General features: G+C 38.2%; 1 protein-coding gene across 1 annotated transcript in view; it reads left to right on the forward strand.

The window, feature by feature from the left end:
- THSD7A (thrombospondin type 1 domain containing 7A) overlaps positions 1 to 21,411 on the forward strand; it is a 493,154-nt gene that overhangs the window by 442,006 nt on the left and 29,737 nt on the right. Inside the window, exons 17-22 of the mRNA XM_064380361.1 lie at positions 1,495 to 1,639; positions 2,940 to 3,055; positions 6,528 to 6,645; positions 6,897 to 7,042; positions 7,460 to 7,634; positions 12,198 to 12,371. Of these exons, the coding sequence (XP_064236431.1) occupies positions 1,495 to 1,639; positions 2,940 to 3,055; positions 6,528 to 6,645; positions 6,897 to 7,042; positions 7,460 to 7,634; positions 12,198 to 12,371 (874 nt within the window). The remainder of the gene's footprint in view (positions 1 to 1,494; positions 1,640 to 2,939; positions 3,056 to 6,527; positions 6,646 to 6,896; positions 7,043 to 7,459; positions 7,635 to 12,197; positions 12,372 to 21,411) is intronic.

Below are 21,411 nucleotides of genomic sequence, written 5' to 3' on the forward strand. Positions count from 1 at the left end.
TTTCAGTGCTCTAATGTCAAAAGGTGAAAGAGAGGCCACAGAAACCCTTACTGTACATGCTCCATGACTGCCCAGAACCACTCCATGATCAGTGGTTTCTTATTAGGAAGAAATGCTGGTTGGTTGTTTTGTTGCAAACATAAAAGGGAGAGGTAGGGTCAGGCTGTAACCACCCAAGGGTTTCTTCCTGCCTGCTGCACAAATAAAGACCAGGGTGTTACAGTAAAGAAAGAGTTTAATAGACATGAGGCCAGCCGTGCCACATGGAAGATGGAGTTAGTATTCAAATCAGTCCTATCTAAGGCTCCTAGGTAGGGGTTTTTCAAAGGCAGTTTGGGGGAAGGGGTGGGGCTGCCAGGTAATGGGTGCTTGCTGCTGATTGGCTGGGGCAGAGATGAAATCACAGGTGGTCAAAGCTGTCCTCCTGTGGGCTGAATTCTTCCGGGTGGGGCCACAGGAACTGGGTTGGCAGGTCCAGGTAGACTCCTGGGTGTTACACATGCAAAAAACCTGAAAGGATATCTCAAAAGGCCAATCTACGATACTGGTGGTGTCTGCAGGAGTTGCTAGCAGTCATTTATGTCTGCACCTTAGCAGAATTCAGATTCCTCTCCTCTCCCAGCCTGATGGCCTTTCAGTAGCTTTACAAAGGCACTTGAGTTTGCAGAAAGGCCTGTTATCATTTAAACTATAAATATTTCTTGAAATTATTTCAGCCCCCAAACCCAGGAATAATTAAGGAAAGAACAAGATGAGGGTGGGTTAGAGCAGATCTCTTTTACTGCCATAATTTTCTTACTGTTATAACTTTTGCAAAGGCAGTTTCAAGACAATTGGTTGATGAGGTATGGAGTGCATTTTTCCAAAGTTCTGGTTTCTGTATAACCCTCAAGGAAGAAAGCCTAAATGCCAAGAACTCAGTTTTCAAGGTTTCTCTGTGGTCCCTATGGCCAAGAGGTGGTCCATTTGGTCAGCCGCAGGGCTTAGAATTTTTTTTTTCTCAGTTCTAAATTAATAATTAAAATTAGAATTTAGAATTGTTTATGTGCATGTATATGTGTGCATCAGAAAAAGAAAACTTACTAAGACCTAGTCATTTAAAGTTATTAAAATGTCATTTTTTAAGGTCCAAAAGTCTATACATAATCCACAAACATATAATTACATATCTGTATAATAATATACATAGAACTTGATATAATTAGCATTCTGTGATAATTAATATGAACATCATATATGTGTATTTGTACAGATGTGAGGTGATGTGTGTATTAGCATTTGATACATGGCATCTTAGAGCTAGATGGTACATCAAAATCTCATTCAACGCCTTCATTTTATACACTGAACAACTGAGGCATAATGAGGTTGACCGACTTGTCTGAGTTAGCCAGTGGCCCGAATGTTCTAACTCCTGCTCCAGTGCTGTCTCTAATATAATAGTTGTTTAGCTGAGTATTCACCTTTCTGAGAATTTGTAATGTTCTTTTTAAGCCTTGCAATCAAAGCAGTTTCCGGCAAAGGTCAGCTGATCCCATCAGACAACCAGCTGATGAAGGAAGATCCTGCCCTGATGCTGTTGAGCGGGAACCCTGTAACCTGAACAAAAACTGCTACCACTATGATTATAATGTAACAGGTACATGGATCGTCATCTGATCACAGAGTTAAGTCCAAATTCCGTGCCTGTGAGCTCTGCAGCATTTCCGTCAATGTAGTTCATCTCCCTCTTTGTGCCTTTTGGACATGCTGCTTACTGTCCCAGAAAGAATTACTTATTTTTTAGTAAACACTAAGATAGAGGAAATAAAAATGTCTCACGGACATTAGCCCTTAAAGTAGTTTGTGGATATGCTAAGTGTTCCTACGTAAAACAGCCTCTCACTATGGGGAGGTGAATCTAAAAGAATTATTTTTGGCACAGGTATTAGATTTACTCAAAAATCCCTTTTTCCGAAGATGCTTAATTGTTAAAACATACTGGGGCAACAATTCTTGAGGTGTGGGCAGTTTATAAATATGATTAGTTTGATACAAAAATGTCAACAATCTTAAACTTACCAAAGACTATAAATCAATGCTATAAAAGGTACAGATAGAGAAAAATAGATGAGTATTTTCAGAAAAATAAGTTTATTATTATTTGCATTTATCCCCTGAATCTCATTTAATACCATCAAGATGCATACGCTAGGAAAGAGTTCATATGATTTGAGACAACACCAAAGCTTACTTCAGAATTTTTCCCAAGTAATTTTCACTCTGAAACAAACTCAAGAGACTGTGCAGTGACACATTAAAGGTCACACTGGCTTTTTGTTTCTTTTGGTTTTTCTCTTCAATTTCCTTTGATGATATAAAACAAATCAAAGTTATCAGGGATGTGCTGTGTTACCCAGCGAAAAGAGATTAAAGAGTTATTTTGCAAAAGATGTAAGAGAAATAAGTACGGCCAGTGATTTTTATCACTCTAATAAATGTATGCATTTTTATGCTTTATAAATATAGACAAGTAAAATATATAACGTTTTATTTGAATATAATTACATAGCTAAAGTACCATCTGTCACAATTATGATTATTTTGCTAAAATAGAAGTAATGCAAAGATTTTAAATTATATTTTTATTGGGAAAAAAAGTTTTTTAAGTGACATTGATCTGCAGGTCAAAGCCATTTTTAGTGTCACTAAACGGCTATCAAGATTTTCAAGTAGACATCTGCCTTTAAGAATAAACCCTGTAGCTATGTGCAACCCCAGCAATTCCATTTGACTCCTGATATGTTCAAAGCTGAGACCCATATGCTCTGCATGGGGGATGATTGATTATGGGGCTTAGGAAGCAGTTGTGAATTAAATATGGGATTCGGGTCATCAGAGTTTCATTTGAAATCTGTTTCATACTGAGCCTTCTGTTCTGATGGGCTTCCTTTTTTCAGACTGGAGTACATGTCAGCTGAGTGAGAAGGCAGTTTGTGGAAATGGAATTAAAACAAGGATGTTGGATTGTGTTCGAAGTGATGGCAAGTCAGTTGACCTGAAATATTGTGAAGAGGTGGGTGGACGCTGTGTTATATCTTTGTGAGTAAATTCTTCCCTAATAATTTCAATGCATGCTGAGCCAAGTGACCCATGCTGCATGCAGCTCATTGCCAGCAGATGTTTTTCTGCACTATTCGCAGGCTGCTAAGTATGTTCTTGAAAAGACGCAATGCCTAGCACCACTGATCCCTACATATAATTTTCTGTATTTTCTTCTGCTTGGCGCCCAAAGGTAGCCTAGTAATTAGCCTATTCTGAAAGAAATGCTTAGGGAACAATAAGTAGTCAAGGTGAATAAAAGCAATAAATCTTAATCAGACTACGTATCATCTTTTGTAATTTGACGTGAATTTTGTGTAGTGCCTGGGACACCTGCCAAGGTCCATCATTTATTCTCTTTGTTGCTAAACACTGATCACGTGGTTTCCTAGCAGATCTTGGTATTAGGATCTAATACCCAGCTGTGTGTATCTAAGCAGTCCAGTCTGATTGAGAGCCTCAAATTCAAACAAAGGAATGAAGTCTGTCATTACTATCTTCTAGGTACAGAGAATTGTAACTGGTAATTATCTAATTGATGAAAGTAATGTCATCATATCTAGATGTGAGCTTCTGAAATGTGAGAACACATAGTCATTGGCCTTTCTTAGTTTTTATGAAGCTACACTTCATGTTTTAATAATTTTGTCTGATTTCTATACCAAAAACATGACAAATATTGACTCTCCATGCATCTGAGATCCCTGGGTCATATACCAACCAAGATAAGCAGGAGCCTTAATCAATCTGGAATAGCCAAGAAGGAGTTTGTAACCTCATTAGAGTTTAATATATACGGTCACCATGTCTTCTGTCTACACATCCTGGGGTCACCATGTCTTCTGTCTACACATCCTGGGGTTATTATAAGCCCACAGTGAATTGTTCCAACACCTAAGGGAAAATTCTAAACAGAAATATTTTAATTCATTTGATATACTTACCATGCAGACCTAACTTAACTTTCTTACATCCCTGTTCATGAGAGCAGAGCACTCACTTGTGTTGAAAACACAAATTTGTTTAGTTAATAAATGCCTCCTGCTATAACCTTAAAACTGAACTTAATCTATTCATTATTTACATTTGAATAATTGGAAATTTCACACTTGAATCATTTTGGTTTTGTAACCAATAACATTGAGGCAATATAACCATTATAAGAATAGCAGCAGTATTAATGAAGAGGATAGCCATATACTGGCTGGAGAGCTTTACTTCTAGTTGATTAGTACATCCTCTTTTTGCAAATATAAATGCCCTCCTTGGTAGGATGAAATATAAAATAACTAGCTCAGAGCTTTGTGAACGCTGAAACCTCAGCATACATGACCAATTTTAAACTCTTTCATATGACTACAGGACAAACCTGTAAACAGGATTCTTGATTTCTTAAATGAGTAAACAGCTGGGAAATAACTAATTTTAATTATATGGGAGTCTACATATTAAGCTCACATGCAAATATTATAATATTTGAATGCTTCAGGGCGATCAGGGACTCCAATTTTAACATTCTAGCAAACACTGTCTTCAAGACTTAAAATTCGACTGTGCGAACCCTGCATTCAGTGCCACAGCAGTAGGTAACACTTGCTGCTTCCCTGACAGCCGCAAAGAAAGATGGCATTATTATCCAACAAAGAGGAAAATTAGAGTTAAACCCAACTAGCATTTATGTAGTATTTTTATCTTTAGTGTCTTTAGACATTTACTCATTGGATACCCAGCAATTGGTTTCTTCTTTCCTATTTCTTAGATTTTTGAATAGATTTCTTCTTTATTTAGACACGTATGTTTAGGTAAATGAGAGAGAGAATTAAAAGAGAGAGCTAATCAATGTAAGGGAAAAGGTAGTACAGGACTAAAATGTCTAAGTAGTAGATATGTAAGTCAGTAATAATTGAATTCTGTGATTCAAACTCTCCCCATGAAACTATTATTTACCTTAAATGTAACATAATATTTTTATCATATCACCTCAACATTCCTATCTCCTACCTCTCATGACTTTTAAGAGGCTTTATGAGGCTTCAGTTGAGTGATGTGGAAGTTTTCATACCAAATACTCAGCTTTGTCAAGTATTACTCGTATAGAATATAATGGGAGTGCCTGCAGAGCGATGTATTACACAAAGCTTTGATCTGATCCTCTCTCCATGGGTAACTTAGAGCTAAAAGCTATACTTGAAACAACATGTTTCAAAAAATTTCTCTTGTTCGCCATTATCTGCTGTATAAATTAGAAAACAGAAACTTCTCTTTCATGCAGAAATAAAAAAGGTCTTGGAAATTCCAAGAATTACTAATTTTAAAAATTCATATTCTCCTAATAAGCTCTTCTTTTTCTTTTTTTTTTTTCATCTGGAGACAGAGTCTCACTCCATTGCCCAGACTGGAGTGCAGTGGCGCTATCTCAGCTCACTGCAACCTCTGCCTCCTGGGTTCAAGCAATTCTCCTGCCTCAGCCTCCTGAGTAGCTGGGACTATGGTCATGTACCACCACTCCAAGCTAGTTTTTTATTTTTAACTTTTTTTAGTAGAGGTTATGCTTCACCATGCTGGCCAGGCTGCTCTCAGGTGATCTGCCCACCTTGGCCTCCCGAAGTGCTGGGATTACAGGCATGAGCCACCGCACCCAGCTGACATTTTCCTATTTCAATGATACTTTATACCTTAGACATTTTAAATGTTGGAAAGTACAGCAGAAGAATTTGAAACATCATCTTACATTTTTAAAGCAGAATATTTAAATGGTAAATGATGGAACCCAAATGCCAATAAAATGGTACATTATTATCTGATGAGAGGGTTTGACACCAAAGTAACTGAATTATACCACAGTTAGTTGTTAAGTTTTAGAAGTGAAAATCTTTGTTTTAAAAAAATTCACATAAGATATTCATAATCAAAAAAATTTTGGTGACCCGTATTTCTTTATTAAAAATATAGCTGATAGTTTATATTATTTCAATTCATGAATATCATTAGTTTAGAGTAGCATTTTGTGTTTAGAACCTTTTCCTCTTGCTTTTCAGTTTAACATACATAAAAATAAATACAATTTTAAGATACAATTGTAGATCAAAATATTGATGATATTGGTGTTTAGCTAATGCAAAGTATTTATGCTTATATTTATTTGTCTCCATTTAGGGAAACTCAACCAATTTGGAGATTAAATCTACTTTTTTTCATCGCTTATTCGAAATACTCAAACAATACATAAGAATGGAGTCAATGGCCCCTTCTTTCATCCTGTGCCCCTAACTTACACTCTCCTAGGTCCAACCACTCTATACTTTTAATAATTTGGATGTTTGTCCTCCAGTTACCATTTTATTCTGTTATGTGGCTTGCTTTTTCTCCCTTTCTCTCATCTCCTTGTTCTCTGGCTCCCTCCCCAGATTTACAATATACATACTGATCTAGCTCTGTTCTTCCAGCTGGGCCTGGAGAAGAACTGGCAGATGAACACATCCTGCGTGGTGGAATGCCCTGTGAACTGTCAGCTTTCTGATTGGTCTCCTTGGTCAGAATGTTCTCAAACATGTGGCCTCACAGGTTTGTTTGTACCATAACTCATATTAGGCTAATGGTCAAGGAATATGAAATACAATATCTGTCTTGCTTTAAGCCATGTCAGATAATCTTCAGAAAGGTTGGATTGGTTGTCTTTCTTTCCAAAACATGTAAGCGTTACTTGTTCCTGGATCTCCTCAGGAGATATCCCTGTGATGCCTTCTCCCAATGAGATATCTACTTGCAAAACCATAACATATCATTAAAGTTGCATCACTTTGTATGTCTTAAAGGAAAAATGATCCGAAGACGAACAGTGACCCAGCCCTTTCAGGGTGATGGAAGACCATGCCCTTCCCTGATGGACCAGTCCAAACCCTGCCCAGTGAAGCCTTGTTATCGGTGGCAATATGGCCGATGGTCTCCATGCCAAGTGCAGGTATAAATTCTCAAGAAGTTGTAAGGAAGCGTGTACTCTTTATCTGCAGAGACTTGGTTTCAGAAATATTTTTCAGAGCTTACAGATGACAAGCTTCTTAAAATTTTTATGTGCCTTGCCATTTTATAACCAATTAATTAGTTTTGATACAAACACTCCCTGCCCTGTACTTTTAAAATCCTTTGGAGACTGTTTCATTTGAATAAGAATTTATTTTCCTGCCTTTAGCTAGAAAAGAAACAAATTGTTCAAAGTATGCTTTACTGCTAGCGCCCTACAGGGCTTCTTCCCTAGGGTTTCAAATGCTTCTCTAAATCTTCATAAATCAAAGTCAATGGTGCAGAGATGACTAAGTGATGAGCTCTAATGAAGTATTATTTCTCTTTTTCTAATTAGTTATTTCTTCCTCCATTCCAGGAGGCCCAGTGTGGAGAAGGGACCAGAACAAGGAACATTTCTTGTGTAGTAAGTGATGGGTCAGCGGATGATTTCAGCAAAGTGGTGGATGAGGAATTCTGTGCTGACATTGAACTCGTTATAGATGGTAACAAAAACATGGTTCTGGAGGAAACCTGCACCCAGCCTTGCCCAGGTAAGAAGAGCAAAAGAGAATGCATATTCTGATTATTTTTTCCTAAGACAAGGCCCATGAAGGGTTGCATATAAAGTATAAGTTACAGGATGTCAAGAGTCTTCTTATTCAGTAATATCTATGCCAACAGCTGAACACTCTGCCCATGGGGAAAGGGGCACTGCCTCATTACTGGCAGGTAGGGATGAAGTCCAGGCCTCCCACGTGGCCTCTCTCAACACCCTCTGGAGTGTAACATATGCAGGAGACGGAGATGAAGGCCTTAAGCCCAAGCTCCACAGGAAAGGTATGAAATAAAAGTTGAGAAAATAAGGATAAAACATAACCTATTTGGGATTTCCAGAAGAGAATAAAGAGAGACCAGTGTTTAAACACTTAATGACCAAAAATAGATTAAGTCCTCATAATAAGAGCTTAAACTGGGTCCAGGGTAGAATCAACAACAGACTCACACCTAGATAAATGTAGTTAAAGCATAAAATATAGAACAGTAATTAGTAAAGTCTTCAGTGAGAAAAAAAGAGATTATCTACAACTAGAAGACAAAATAACAGTATGGAGGACACAACTGAAAGATGCTGTTCTGATTCGGTGTTAGACACATGGGCGCGTGCAGCAAATGTAGGAACAAAGTGTTCTGTATCAAACAGTATAGGAAAAATGGCAGACAGTGATAAGCTAATAGTTATGACTTTGGGCTTGATGCAGAGAATTGTAGGGGAAATTTAATGTCCAAATATGCCAGAAAACTCATCCTTGAAAAAGATATAGGGGCAACAATTTATTAGTGGACTGGAAATGAGCAGATTGAAAATGAATTACCTGTATTTTATCCCCAAATAAAAAATTTATATTCTCCCAATTTGCTTATAATTATGATGTAAAAATTGTATCTCTTTTAAACTATTTTTTGTGAATAAGACTTCAAAAAATTAAGGATTCAGCAGAAAGATAATGGAGCATAAAACATTTTGTAGATAAAAGGATGTGATTTAAGAACATTTTTAAAGTGAATAACATATATTAACAAAATTTATAAATGGGATTGAGTCCCTAAACGCTGGAAAAACTGACAACATGGGTTACTTATTCATTCACTCATCGAGTTACCTATTGCTTAGTTAAAAAAAAGTCACTTGAGATGATAAAAATGGTAGGGTATAGTTTAAGGTTAACGGAATAAAATTGAACAGAGCAGTTAAATAAGCTCTGATGGGGTTATTTTGAGGACAAGCCCCCTAAGTCTCTAAGAACATCCAACTATTGTATAGGTCTTTGCACACATGGATATCTTTATTTTAAAAACCAAAAATCTGCAAAGCAGCTTCTTCTCAACAAGTGTAAAGTTTCAGCTATGCAAGGTAAGTTCTAGAGATCAGCTTTTAGACATAGTGCCTGTAGTTAACAATACTGTATTGTATACTTAAAACTGTGTTAATTGGGTAGATCTCATATTAAATGGTCTTATTACACTAAAAAGTAAAATGTAAAAAAAAAGTAAAAGAGAAGAAGATTTGACTGTTGGCCAGGCGCAGTGGCTCACACCTGTAATCCCAGGACTTTGAGAGGCCAAGGCAGGTGAATCACAAGGTCAGGAGTTCGAGACCAGCCTGGTCAACATAGTGAAACCCTATCTCTACTAAAAATTAGCTGGGTATAGTGGCGGATGTCTGTGATCCCAGCTAATTGGGAGGCTGAGGTAGGAGAATCACGTGAACCCAGGAGGCAGAGGTTGCAGTGAGCCAAGATAGCCCCACTGCACTTCAGTCTGAGCGACAGAGTGAGACTCCCTCTTAAAAAAAAAAAAAAAAAAAAGAAATTCTGGCAAAGTGTTGCTGTTCAGACATTCCCACACCTGCCAATAATAACCTTTTGCTGATCCAGCAATTCCCTTTTTTCATTTCCTGCCACTGAAACTGGTCTGTTATCATTTAAGATCTCACACACAATTCAATTTAATAAAATCACTTTGCTTCACTGCAGACCCAGCCTGAGGCTGTAGCAGCAGGTGACCTCCAGGCAGGGTCAAGGACTAAACCTTTGGACCTCGATGTACTGAATGGCTATCGAGGCAACAAAAAATGACCAAGGCTAAAAGTTGTGAGACCTTCCTGTTCCAAAACCAAATCTCCAGCACCAGTAATAGGATTGTGGTGATATCCACACCATTGAGCAGAACTGGCATCCTTGTCAGACACTGGTGTACGTATGCCTTACTAGAGACATTCCCCACGTGGTTTCATTATACTTCCTGCAGGAGAATCACCCACCCATTCGACTGTTATTTATCAAATGTAATTACACATCAGGCCTTGGACTTGAGACCAGAGATAGAAGACCAACAGACCCTGTCCTTGTACGGCTTACTTTCTAGTGGAAGAAACAATTGCTAATCTAATAGTGACAGAAACATAAGATTATAATCTGTGGTAAATGATGTGAAGGAAAATTACAGGATCCCATGATAATACAGAACAGGACAAACACACTGTTTTAATTAAAGTAACTGCAAATCTAGGAGGAGGCTGCTCTTCTCTTGTAAATTACAATCTATTCATTTCAGTTCCCTTCTTGCTAGTTTTCTCTAATGATGGGTTTTGAAAGCTAGCAATATGTGTACTAATAAGCCTTAAAGACTCGAATACTGAATTAGGAAATACATTTCATGTGTTTAATTGTCATATCTTTGGCAGGCATAGGGCAATTTTATTGTTATTACAATGGTTTACATGGTCAAAATAGAAAAGTGTATTTAGAACAAGAAAGTATCTCACTCTCATTTGCTGTTATTAAATCTTTGAAGCCCGTCATGTATTACTTTGGGGAGATAATTACATAACTCACAGAATATCATTAAAAGATTTATTAAGTTTTGTTGCAAAATAAATGATGCTAAACGTGGACTGCCGCAGAGATAAAGCCTGTTGGTAAAAAGGTATGTTTTCTTTCCATGTAGTTTTCAATCGCTGAGGTAAAATTATATTACTTTCATATTGATATGAATTTTTTAAACTTTAGCAGTTTTCCTATATCATTAAAAACTGCGTAACCCCAAAGTGACATTTCCTAGGAAATAAAAGTGTTTCTAAAACTTTCTCAGGCTACTTAGAAATTCTTTGTAGTTGCTTTTTCCTTTGCATTTCTAAAATTTACTAGAACCATCTGTACCTCAGGAGTACCAATTACATTCTTTAATAAAAGTCTACAAACATCACTCCGTTTTACTATTATGTATGTATCTTTTAGTCAATAATTCATGTCTTACCAGGACTTCTTAGGCATGACACAAGAAGTTTTTCCATTAATCACATCTCCAGGCAACTTTGTGCTAATATCAGTCACCTTCAGCATAATATAAGGCAATACGAATTATTCATATGACATGGCTAGAATAAATAAGTGATAAGAAACCTTTGTGAATTTGTGTCTATCATAATTAACTGTGTATTCTGAAGAGTATTACTAAGGAGTCATTCTGAAAAATGAATGGGTTAATGGAAAGATCATATTTCATAAAATCTTTTCTGTTCTTAAGATGTTGGAAGCATGGATGAACAATGCACTCCCATTTACATACCCAACAGAAATTCATATATAAGTTCATCCAAAGGCTTGTACTAAAATGTTCACAGTAATAATGACAGGAAAAATTTACAACTCCCCACATGCCCATCAATAATAGAATGGGTATCTAAACTCTGATATATTCACACAATGGAATAAAGTACAGTAGTAAGAACGAAGAAATTAGAACTTCACAAATGTATGCTGGATCTCACAAACATAAACGAGAGAAGGCAGACACAAAAAAAGTACATATGGTATGATTTCATGTATCACACGAGGGAGGGTTCTGAGGTCCTGGGAATGTTTTGTTCCTTGATTTGGGTGTTGATCACATGTTACATAATCAGATCGTCAAAATTCAGCTATCTGTGCATCTATGAGATGCGATTATTTAACATGTTTATTAAACTTAAATAAATATTTTAAAGAGAAGTGGTTTCAAGATGTAGATCAAAGGAAATAGCATTATTTCCAGTACTGCAACTGCTTGATTGCTTCTCTCACCACCACTCCTCTGGGAAGAAATAGAAATGAAACATAAAACCAGCTTTGGCAGTCTTGAACTTCAAACTTTTTGAAAATTGTGAATACCTAGAAAACAAATTCTGTTTATATTTAGGCTTCGTATGTACCTCATGTGTAATAAACCACTTTACTATGATCGTGACAAGAGTGGCAGTAGGTTTGCATCAAATGTTTGTTGTATCCTAAGAAGGGATGAATTATAGTGGATGAGCTTCTGTCCGTCACAGTTTACCTTTGATATCATTAAGCAGCATATAGACCAGTAATAGCTATGCAGAAAATAACAATATCTATAGACAGTTACACAAATACATATAAATTTACAAACATTAAATGCTTACTTAAATTTTATAAATGTTATGTATGACTGGCATACCTAAAAACATTGCCCAGCGGGGTTGGAATTAAAATGAATATCTGCCTGGATTTCTCTGTGGGTATGAGTGTAAATTATACACCTGTGTTTTCCAGGTGACTGTTATTTGAAGGACTGGTCTTCCTGGAGCCTGTGTCAGCTGACCTGTGTGAATGGTGAGGATCTAGGCTTTGGTGGAATACAGGTCCGATCCAGAGCGGTGATTATACAAGAACTAGAGAATCAGCATCTGTGCCCAGAGCAGATGTTAGACACAAGATCATGTGATGGTGAGTGCTACCGTTCATATACTCTATCTTAAGCAAAAGACTAAGATAAAAAAAAAATTGTTAAAAAGAAATTTGGCCAGGTGTGGTAGCTCACGCCTATAATTCCAGCACTTTGGGAGACCAAGGCAGGTGGATCACCTGAGGCCAGGACTTTGAGACCAACCTGGACAACATAGTGAAACCCTGACTCTACTAAAAAGGCATGGTGTCAGGTTTCTCTAATCCCAGCTACTTGGGAGGCTGAGACAGGAGAATCACTTGAACCCAGGAAGTGAAGGCTGCAGTGAGATGAGATTGAGCCATAGCACTCCAGCCTGGGCAACAAGAGTGAAATTCCATCTCAAAAATAAATAAACAAACAAATAAGTAAATTTAAAATTTACTAGGATGTCACTTAAGGCTGAGGACTAAAGTAAGGGGAAAATTCTGAATTCTGAAAAGAATATTTGCAATTAAAAAGGAAAAAGGATATAGAATGCAACCAACATGGATAAGAATAAATTCAATGAGATAGAAAATAAAGAATAATCAACAAAACCAATAGATTGTTTTTGAGCAAACTGACAAAATAGATCAGTTCATGTTAACATCAATGAAAAAAAAGTGAAGTCATCATAAATAAAGTGTAGAAAAATAGAATAAAACTAGTGTTTTCTAACAAATGTAAAAATGTCAATGAAAATAATTTAGAATGTTATATTTTATCAAGAGTAATGAAAAAACTACATCACCGATTATAATTTTTAAACCTATCAAATACGTATTCACACATGCACACAAATTAAAACTTAAATGGCTTTAATTATGAGTTATACCAAAACATAAAGAAACAGACAACTTGTATTTACTTGAAGTCTTTTTTATAAGAATATTTTCTTTTTTTTTTTTAATTACATTTATTGTATTTTATTCGTTTATTTTTTATTATACATTAAGTTCTGGAATACATGTGCAGAATTTGCAGGTTTGTTAAAGAGGTATGCACGTGCTATGGTGGTTTGCTGCACCCATCAACCCGTCATCTACATTAGGTATTTCTCCTAAGGCTATCCCTCCCCTATCCCTCCACCCCCGACACGCCTCGGTGTGTGATGTTCCCCTCCCTGTGTCCATGTGTTCTCATTATTCAACTCCCACTTATGAGTGAGAACATGTGGTGTCTGGTTTTCTCTTTCTGTGTTAGTTTGCTGAAAATGATGGTTTCCAGCTTAATCCATGTCCTTGCAAAGGACATGAACTCATCCTTTTTTATGGCTGCATAGTATTCCATGGTGTTTGTGTGCCACATTTTCTTGATCCAGTGTATCACTGATGGGCATTTGGGCTGGTTCCAAATCTTTGCTATTGTGAACAGTGCTGCAAGAAACATACGTGTGCATGTGTCGTTATAACAGAATGATTTGTAATCCATTGAGTATATACCAGTAATGGAAATACTGAGTCAAATGGTATTTCTGGTTCTAGATTCTTAAGGAATTGCCACACTGCCTTCCACATGGTTGAACTAATTTACACTCCCACCAACAGTGTAAAAGCATTCTTATTTCTCTACATTCTCTCCAGCATCTGTTGTTTCCTGACTTTTTAATGATCTCCATTTTAACTGGCATGAGATGGTATCTCATTGTGGTTTTGATTTGCATTTCTCTAATGACCCGTGATGAGCTTTTTTTTTTTATGTTTATTGGCTGAATAAATGTCTTCTTTTGAGAAATATCTGTTCATATCTTTCACCCACTTTTTGATGGGGTTGTTTTTTTCTTGTAAATTTATATAAGTTCTTTGTAGATTCTGGATATTAGCCCTTTGTCAGATGGGTAGGTTGCAAAGATTTTGTCACATTCTTTAGGTTGCCTGTTCACTCTGATGATAGTTTCTTTTGCTGTGCAGAAGCTCTTTAGTTTAATTAGATCCCATTTGTCTATTTCGGCTTCTGTTGCCATTGCTTTTGGTGTTTTAGTCATGAAGTCTTTGCCCATCCCTATGTCCTGAATGGGATTGCCTAGGTTTTCTTCTAGGGTTTTTATGGTTTTAGGTCTTATGTTTAAGTCTTTAATCCATGTTGAGTTAATTTTTGTATAAGGTGTAAGGAAGGGCTCCAGTTTCAGTTTTCTGCATATGGCTAGCCAGTTTTCCCAACACCATCTATTAAATAGGGAATCCTTTCCCTATTGCTTTTTTCTGGTTTGTCAAAGATCAGATGGTTGTAGATGTGTAGCATTATTTCTGAGGCCTCTGTTCTGTTTCATTAGTCTATAGGTTGGTTTCTGTAACCTTATAGTATAGTTTGAATTCAGGTAGCATGATCCTCCCACTTTGTTCTTTTTGCTTAGGATTGCCTTGGTTATACAGGCTCTTTTTTGGTTTTATATGAAATTTAAAGTAGTTTTGCCTAATTCTATGAAGAAAGTCAATGATAGCTTGATGGGAGTAGCATTGAATCTATAAATTACTTTGGGCAGTATGGCCATTTTCATGATACTAATTTTTCCTATCCTTGAGCATGGAATGTTTTTCATTTGTTTGTGTCCTCTCTTATTTCCTTGAGCAGTGGTTTGTAGTTCTTCTTGAAGAGGTCCTTCACATCTTGTTAGTTGTATTCCTAGGTATTCTATTCTCTTTGTAGCAGTTGTGAATGGTAGTTCACTCATGGTTTGGCTCTGTTTGTCTATTATGCCAGGTCTGTCTTGCAGACCCTGGCCGAGCGACGCATGAAAGGAGTACTCAGACACAGGTATGCAGTGTAAGAGCCACTAGGTGACTGCAGGCAGAGTGAGCAGTGTCGATAAGCTGGAGCTGCTAGCTTTTGTTTAGTACAGACATATTGCCAAAAGCCTGGAGCCAACACAATCTGTAGGTAATTAACATTGTCGTTCCCCTTCCCAGGGAGCAGTCTTGAGTGCGGATGATAAAAAGTCAGTTTCCTGACAACAGAAGTAAACAAGCCTACTTAGATAAAGCCCCTACATTCCATTGTACCTACTCCTTGCCCTTTGCCTCAGGGTAGGAGAACAGCTGCTTCAGCTTATTCTCCCCTGAAGCTTTGCAAAACCTTTCGAGGTTTGCGTCTGTCTGTGTCGCTTCTCCCACCACCCTGACCAGTCTCCTACATCTCCCCCTTTGCTTTTTTTGCATCAGGTTTTGTTGATTGAAGCGTACAGATGTGTGCAGCAACAAGTTTGTCAGGCGCAATGGTTACAGCTCGTTTTCTGGCTTTGCATCCCAGAATTAGTAACTAACATGAGACAAACATAAGTATGATCAGTAATATTCTTTTCCAGTCAAGGAGTGCCTCACAGGAGTGAGGGTCTATCCAGGAGAGATGTTCTTGCCCATCCTTCCATATGGCCATTTGTTGGACGTGCAGATTTATGGCGTTTAGGGATTCTTGAATTTTAGTTTTAAGTTGCTTTATGTCTGCTGTTTACTTCTCACATAAAGTTCCCCAGAGGTGTTGTTTCACCTCATCCCAACGATGCATTGATTGATTCCATGGTAGAGAGGTGACACAAATATGCTTATGCTCCCAGTTGCAGTTTAATTGTTGCTGGAATGCCAGTGCCTCTTGTCATTCTCCTACATAGCCCATGGCAGCCTTGAGGGCTTGCAGGCATGTAAGAATTTTTTGATCTATACCCTGCTGTAGGAGAAGTTCATTAGACACATTTCTGGCCAAGCTGTCCACAAAGGCAGCTGTTGATACTGCTTCAGTAACAGATGCAACAGCAACACTAGCAGTAGCTAGGATGACTATGCAGAGATTACAAAGGCTATAAATGTACCTATGACTCTTTTGTGTCTGACCTGGGACAGGGCACATTCTAAGGTGGCAAGAGCAGAGGAGCCTTGCCAGTCGTGTGTCAAACTGACTGGTAGGAATGCCTTAGATTGTTTCCTTAATACCTTGACACTAGTAATATTTAAATTAGATATATGGTAATTAATCATACATGAGGTGAATCAAGCCTGTCCTTGCACTTGGGTCACAAACTTGGAGTTTTGGGGTGTTATGGAAATATTGGCTCCCTAAAGAAATCATATGGATAGGTAGTGCAAATAGGCACTGATCTCTCTGATTATGAATAAAGGTCATAGTATAATTGTTACTGGAATTTGGTATTTCCCATGCCAGGTTTTAAGGGTGGTGCTAGGATGTCCCAGGCATCATAAAGTGTCTTTGGGTGGCATGGACTCTAACTGGGGTTTGGGATATCCCATTCCCCCATCAGCCCAAATCATAGGGGAACAAGATGTGCCTACAAAACTGATTGATGCTACAGTGGACACGGACATCAGTATGGTTAGCCTGCAAATGGCCGTGGGGGCTTCAGTCTATGATGTTATAATTTCCTAACTGCAAGCTGTGGGCTTGTCCCCCAGGACAGACCTCCTAGCCAAAGTGAAATTCATTACTTTCCAGGCTTGGTTCTTTAGCACAGGGAGGAACGTCAGGGAAAGTGGCAGTGGTTGCGTTGTTCACTTTGAGGCTACCTGCAACCAAGAATGTGAAGGCATTTCATTGCCATGATGTAGCCATAATTGTGTTTAGGCAGGTACACAGTAAGGGTTAGAACTTTTATAACTTACACACAGTGGGAAGATAGTGGAGTGGTAAGTAGTATTACCTGGCACCTCAGTCCAATGTGTGCCATTAATAAGAGACACTACCGGGAGTATGTCAATCCCTCTTAGCCAAGCATTGTTAGAGGCTGTGAAGAGGGTGTCGGCCCAAGTAACAGGGTTGAAAAAAGGCAGATCCAAAATATGGGCCCAATAGAGAGTAGCAGGTGCAGGTGGCAGGCAAAGCGAGAGAATAAAAAACGAACAAATTATCTGGAGTGAATAGTGTCTATGTCCAGAGCAGGATTCGCTCAGCCTCCCAAGTTGCCTTCATCAGTGTAATGTCTAGGGCCTGTGTTGTCTGAGGAAGCCGCATTGTCCGGGCTTCGGGTCCTGCAGGGTCATTTCATTCATTTCTGGTACCAGGTTGCGTCCTAGTCTTGCCATGGTATGGTTTGATGCATCACGCTGGAATCCAAAGAGGACCTGAAGGGGTGTGAACACAAGCATAATCTCTTCTCCATGTTAGCAAATCATTTGGACCACACCATACATTACTATTTATATCTTTTCATAAAACTGAAGGTTTTATATCTAGACTGATTTTTGTAAAGTGCTTTTCTATAGTTGATTGAAATTTATCATCTAAACTCAAAAAACTGAGGGTAAATAAGGCTTGTGCTAATAGTGTTCCAGGGTCCTTAATCATATTCCCCCATTTTTGTTTTCGGAGCATATTTTTAAGGGTGGAGTGGGCACGTTCTACCATGGCCTATCCTGGGGGCTGTACAGGATATCCATGGAATGTTGGATGTTCCATGTGTGACAAAATTGTTGAACTTGTCAGTTGGTGTAAGCCGGACCATTATCAGTTTTAATTTTTGTGGGCCACCCCATAAATGCGAAAGTTAAGAGTAGATGTTTAATGACATATCAGGCAAACTCTCCAGGAAGAGCATGAGAGCTAATTAGCTGGGAATAGGTATCAACAGATAAATGTACATATCTTAGTTTTCCAAATTCAGGGACCTGCATACATCTGTTTGCCTTAACTGATTAGGTTGTAGACCTCTAGGGTTAACACTTGAAGGAGGGGATGTGCCGGTAAGCTGGCAATCTGGGCACTATAAAATAATCTGTTAAGCTAGTTTTTGGGTAAGTTGAAATTGTTAAGTTTCTCCAATTTTGGTGGAAAAATTGATGTGATTGGTCAAGCAGTGATGTCATATCTTGCAGCTCTGCTTGATCATTGCCATAGCCAGTGGGCCAGGCAGTGAGCTGTGGGCTCAAATATGGGTGACAAAAACAGGATGTGTTCACTGATCTAGCAATTGCTGAAGTTGAAGAAGAAGTGCACACAAGGTGGGCTCGAGAGTAGACTTAATGAGGGCTGTCTCAAGGTTTTGCAATAAATAGACAGCGTATGCAGAGTCACTAACAATATTGATGGGTCGAGTGGAAAAGGTTTCCAGGGCTAATATTAGGGCTCCAACCTCAGCTCTCTGAGTGCTAGCAAATCTACATTGAGTAGGGCAGTTACGTGGTTCCCACCAAATAGCTGCTTTTCCATTTTTACCAAAGCCATCAGTAAAAAATGTTAAACCGTTAGGTATGACGGATTGGGCTACCTTTGTAGGTATGACTACAGGAGTATGAGATAAGAACTGGAATAGTTTGTCAGTGAGCAAGGCTTGTTTCATATGGCCCACATAATCAGAGAGTGCTATCATCTGAAGGTCTACAGACAGGGGCAGGACTGCTTTGAATTGTTTTGTACATAAGGGAATTCTTTTTTCTAAATTTTATTTTATTGCATTTTAGGTTTTGAGGTACATGTGAAGAACATGTAAGATTGTTGCATAGGTACACACATGGCAGTGTGGTTTGCTGCCTTCCTCCCCATCACCTATATCTGGCATTTCTCCCCATGTTATCCCTCCCGTTTCCCCCACACAGACCCCAGTGTGTGATGCTCCCCTCTCTGTGTCCATGTGTTCTCATTGTTCAACACCCGCCTATGAAAACATGCAGTGTTTGATTTTCTGTTCTTGTGTCAGTTTGCTGAGAATGATGGTTTCCAGGTTCATCCATGTCCCTACAAAGGACACAAACAAATCGTTTCTTATGGCTGCATAGTATTCCATGGTGTATATATGCCACATTTTCCCTGTCCAGGCTGTCATCAATGGGCATTTGGATTGGTTCCAAGTCTTTGCTATTGTAAACAGTGCCGCAGTGAACATTCGTGTGCATGTGTCCTTTTAACAGAATGATTTATAATCCTTTGGATATATACCCAGTAATGGGACTGCTGGGTCAAATGGAATTTCTATTTCTAGGTCCTTGAGGAATCGCCACACTGTCTTCCACAATGGTTGAACTAATTTATACTCCCACCAACAGTGTAAGAGTGTCCCTATTTCTCCACATCCTCTCCAGCATCTGTTGTCTCCAGATTTTTTAATGATCGCCATTCTAACTGGCATGAGATGGTATCTCAATGTGGTTTTGATTTGCGTTTCTCTAATGACTAGTGATGATGAGCATTTTTTCATGTTTGTTGGCCTCATAAATGTCTTCTTTTGAAAGCTGTCTGTTCATATCCTTTGCCCCCTTTTGAATAGGTTTTTTTTTTCCTTGTAAATCTGTTTAATTCTTTGTAGATTCTGGTTTTCCCCCTTTGTCAGATGGGTAGATTCCAAAAATTTTTTCCCATTCTGTTGGTTGCCAGTTTACTCTAATGACTGTTTCGTTTGCTGTGCAGAAGCTGTGGAGTTTGATTAGGTCCCATTTGTCTATTTTGGCTTTTGTTGCCAATGCTTTTGGTGTTTTAGTCATGAAGTCCTTGCCTATGTCTATGTCCTGAATGGTTTTGCCTAGATTTTTTTCTAGAGTTTATATGGTGTTAGGTCTTATGTTTAAGTCTTTAATCCAACTGGCGTTAATTTTAGTGTAAGGTGTCAGGAAGGGGTCCAGTTTCTGCTTTCTGCACATGGCTAGCCAGTTTTCCCAACACCATTTATTAAACAGGGAATCCTTTGCCCATTGCTTGTTTTTGTCAGGTATGTCAAAGATCAGATGGTTGTAGATGTGTGGTGTTGCCTCCAAGGCCTCTATTCTGTTCCATTGGTCTATATCTCTGTTTTGGTACCCGTACTATGCTGTTTTGATTACTGCAGCCTTGTAGTATAGTTTGAAGTCCGGTAGCATGATGCCTCCAGCTTTGTTCTATTTGCTTAGGATTGTTGGCTATGTAGGCTCTCTTTTGGTTCCATATGAAGTTTAAGGTGGTTTTTTCCAGTTCTGTGAAGAAGGTCATTGGTAGCTTGATGGGGATAGCGTTGAATCTGTAAATTACTTTGGGCAGTATGGCCATTTTCACAATATTGATTCTTCCTAACCATGAGCATGGAAGGTTTCTGCATCTGTTTATATCCTCTTATTTCATTGAGCAGTGGTTTGTAGTTCTCCTTGAAGAGGTCCTTTGTTAGTTGTATTCCTAGGTATTTTATTCTCTTTGTAGCAGTTGTGAATGGCAGTTCATTCTTGATTTGGCTCTCTTTCAGTCTGTCGTTGGTGTATAGGAATGCGTGTGGTTTTCGCATATTGATTTTGTATCCTGATACTTTGCTGAAGTTGCTTATCAGTTTCAGGAGATTTTGGGCTGAGACAAGGGGGTCTTGTAAATATACAATCAAGTCATCTGCAAATAGAGACAATTTGACTTCTTCCTTTCCTGACTGAATACCCTTTATTTCTTTTTCTTGCCTGATTGCTCTGGCTAGAACTTCCAATACTATATTGAATAGGAGTGGTGACAGAGGGCATCCTTGTCTAGTGCAAGATTTCAAAGGGAATGCTTCCAGTTTTTGCCCATTCAGTATGATATTGGCTGTGGGTTTGTCATAAATAGCTTTCATTATTTTGAGATATGTTCTATGAATACCTAGTTTATTGGAGGTTTTCAGCATAAAGGGCTGTTGAATTTTGTCAAAGGCCTTCTCTGCATCTATTGAGATAATCATATGGTTTTTACGACATCAGAGTCATAAGCTTGCAACTGATTGCATCATTTGAAGCCTGCATAGATGACTTTACTAACTAGCTGGATATAGGGGGATAGTGTTTTAGTTACAGTATATAAGCAAAAAACCCATTCTATGAAGCGTTGCTCTGGGGCCATGTGTCCTATTAATCCTATTCGGGAATGTTTAGTAGGAAAAATAAACAATTGGACTGAATATCCTGGGTCTATGCAATCAAGTTGCCTGTGAGAAATAGCTTGCTCTATTTCCTAAATTTCCCTTTTTACAGTTGAGGTTAAATACTGGGGAGAGTTCAGGGCTATGCTGCCCTTTAGGATAGAAAACATGTTCTGTAATTTATCAGTAATTTTTCCCTAAGGTGGCGTGAAGCCAGTTAATATCACTCAGTAATTTTTGATAATCATTTAAGATGTGTAAGTTGTTAGTACTCAATC

This window comes from Aotus nancymaae, unplaced genomic scaffold (genome assembly GCF_030222135.1).
Source record: "Aotus nancymaae isolate 86718 unplaced genomic scaffold, 86718_ANA_hifiasm-v0.15.2.pri h1tg000025l, whole genome shotgun sequence".
NCBI classification, from domain to species: domain Eukaryota; kingdom Metazoa; phylum Chordata; class Mammalia; order Primates; family Aotidae; genus Aotus; species Aotus nancymaae.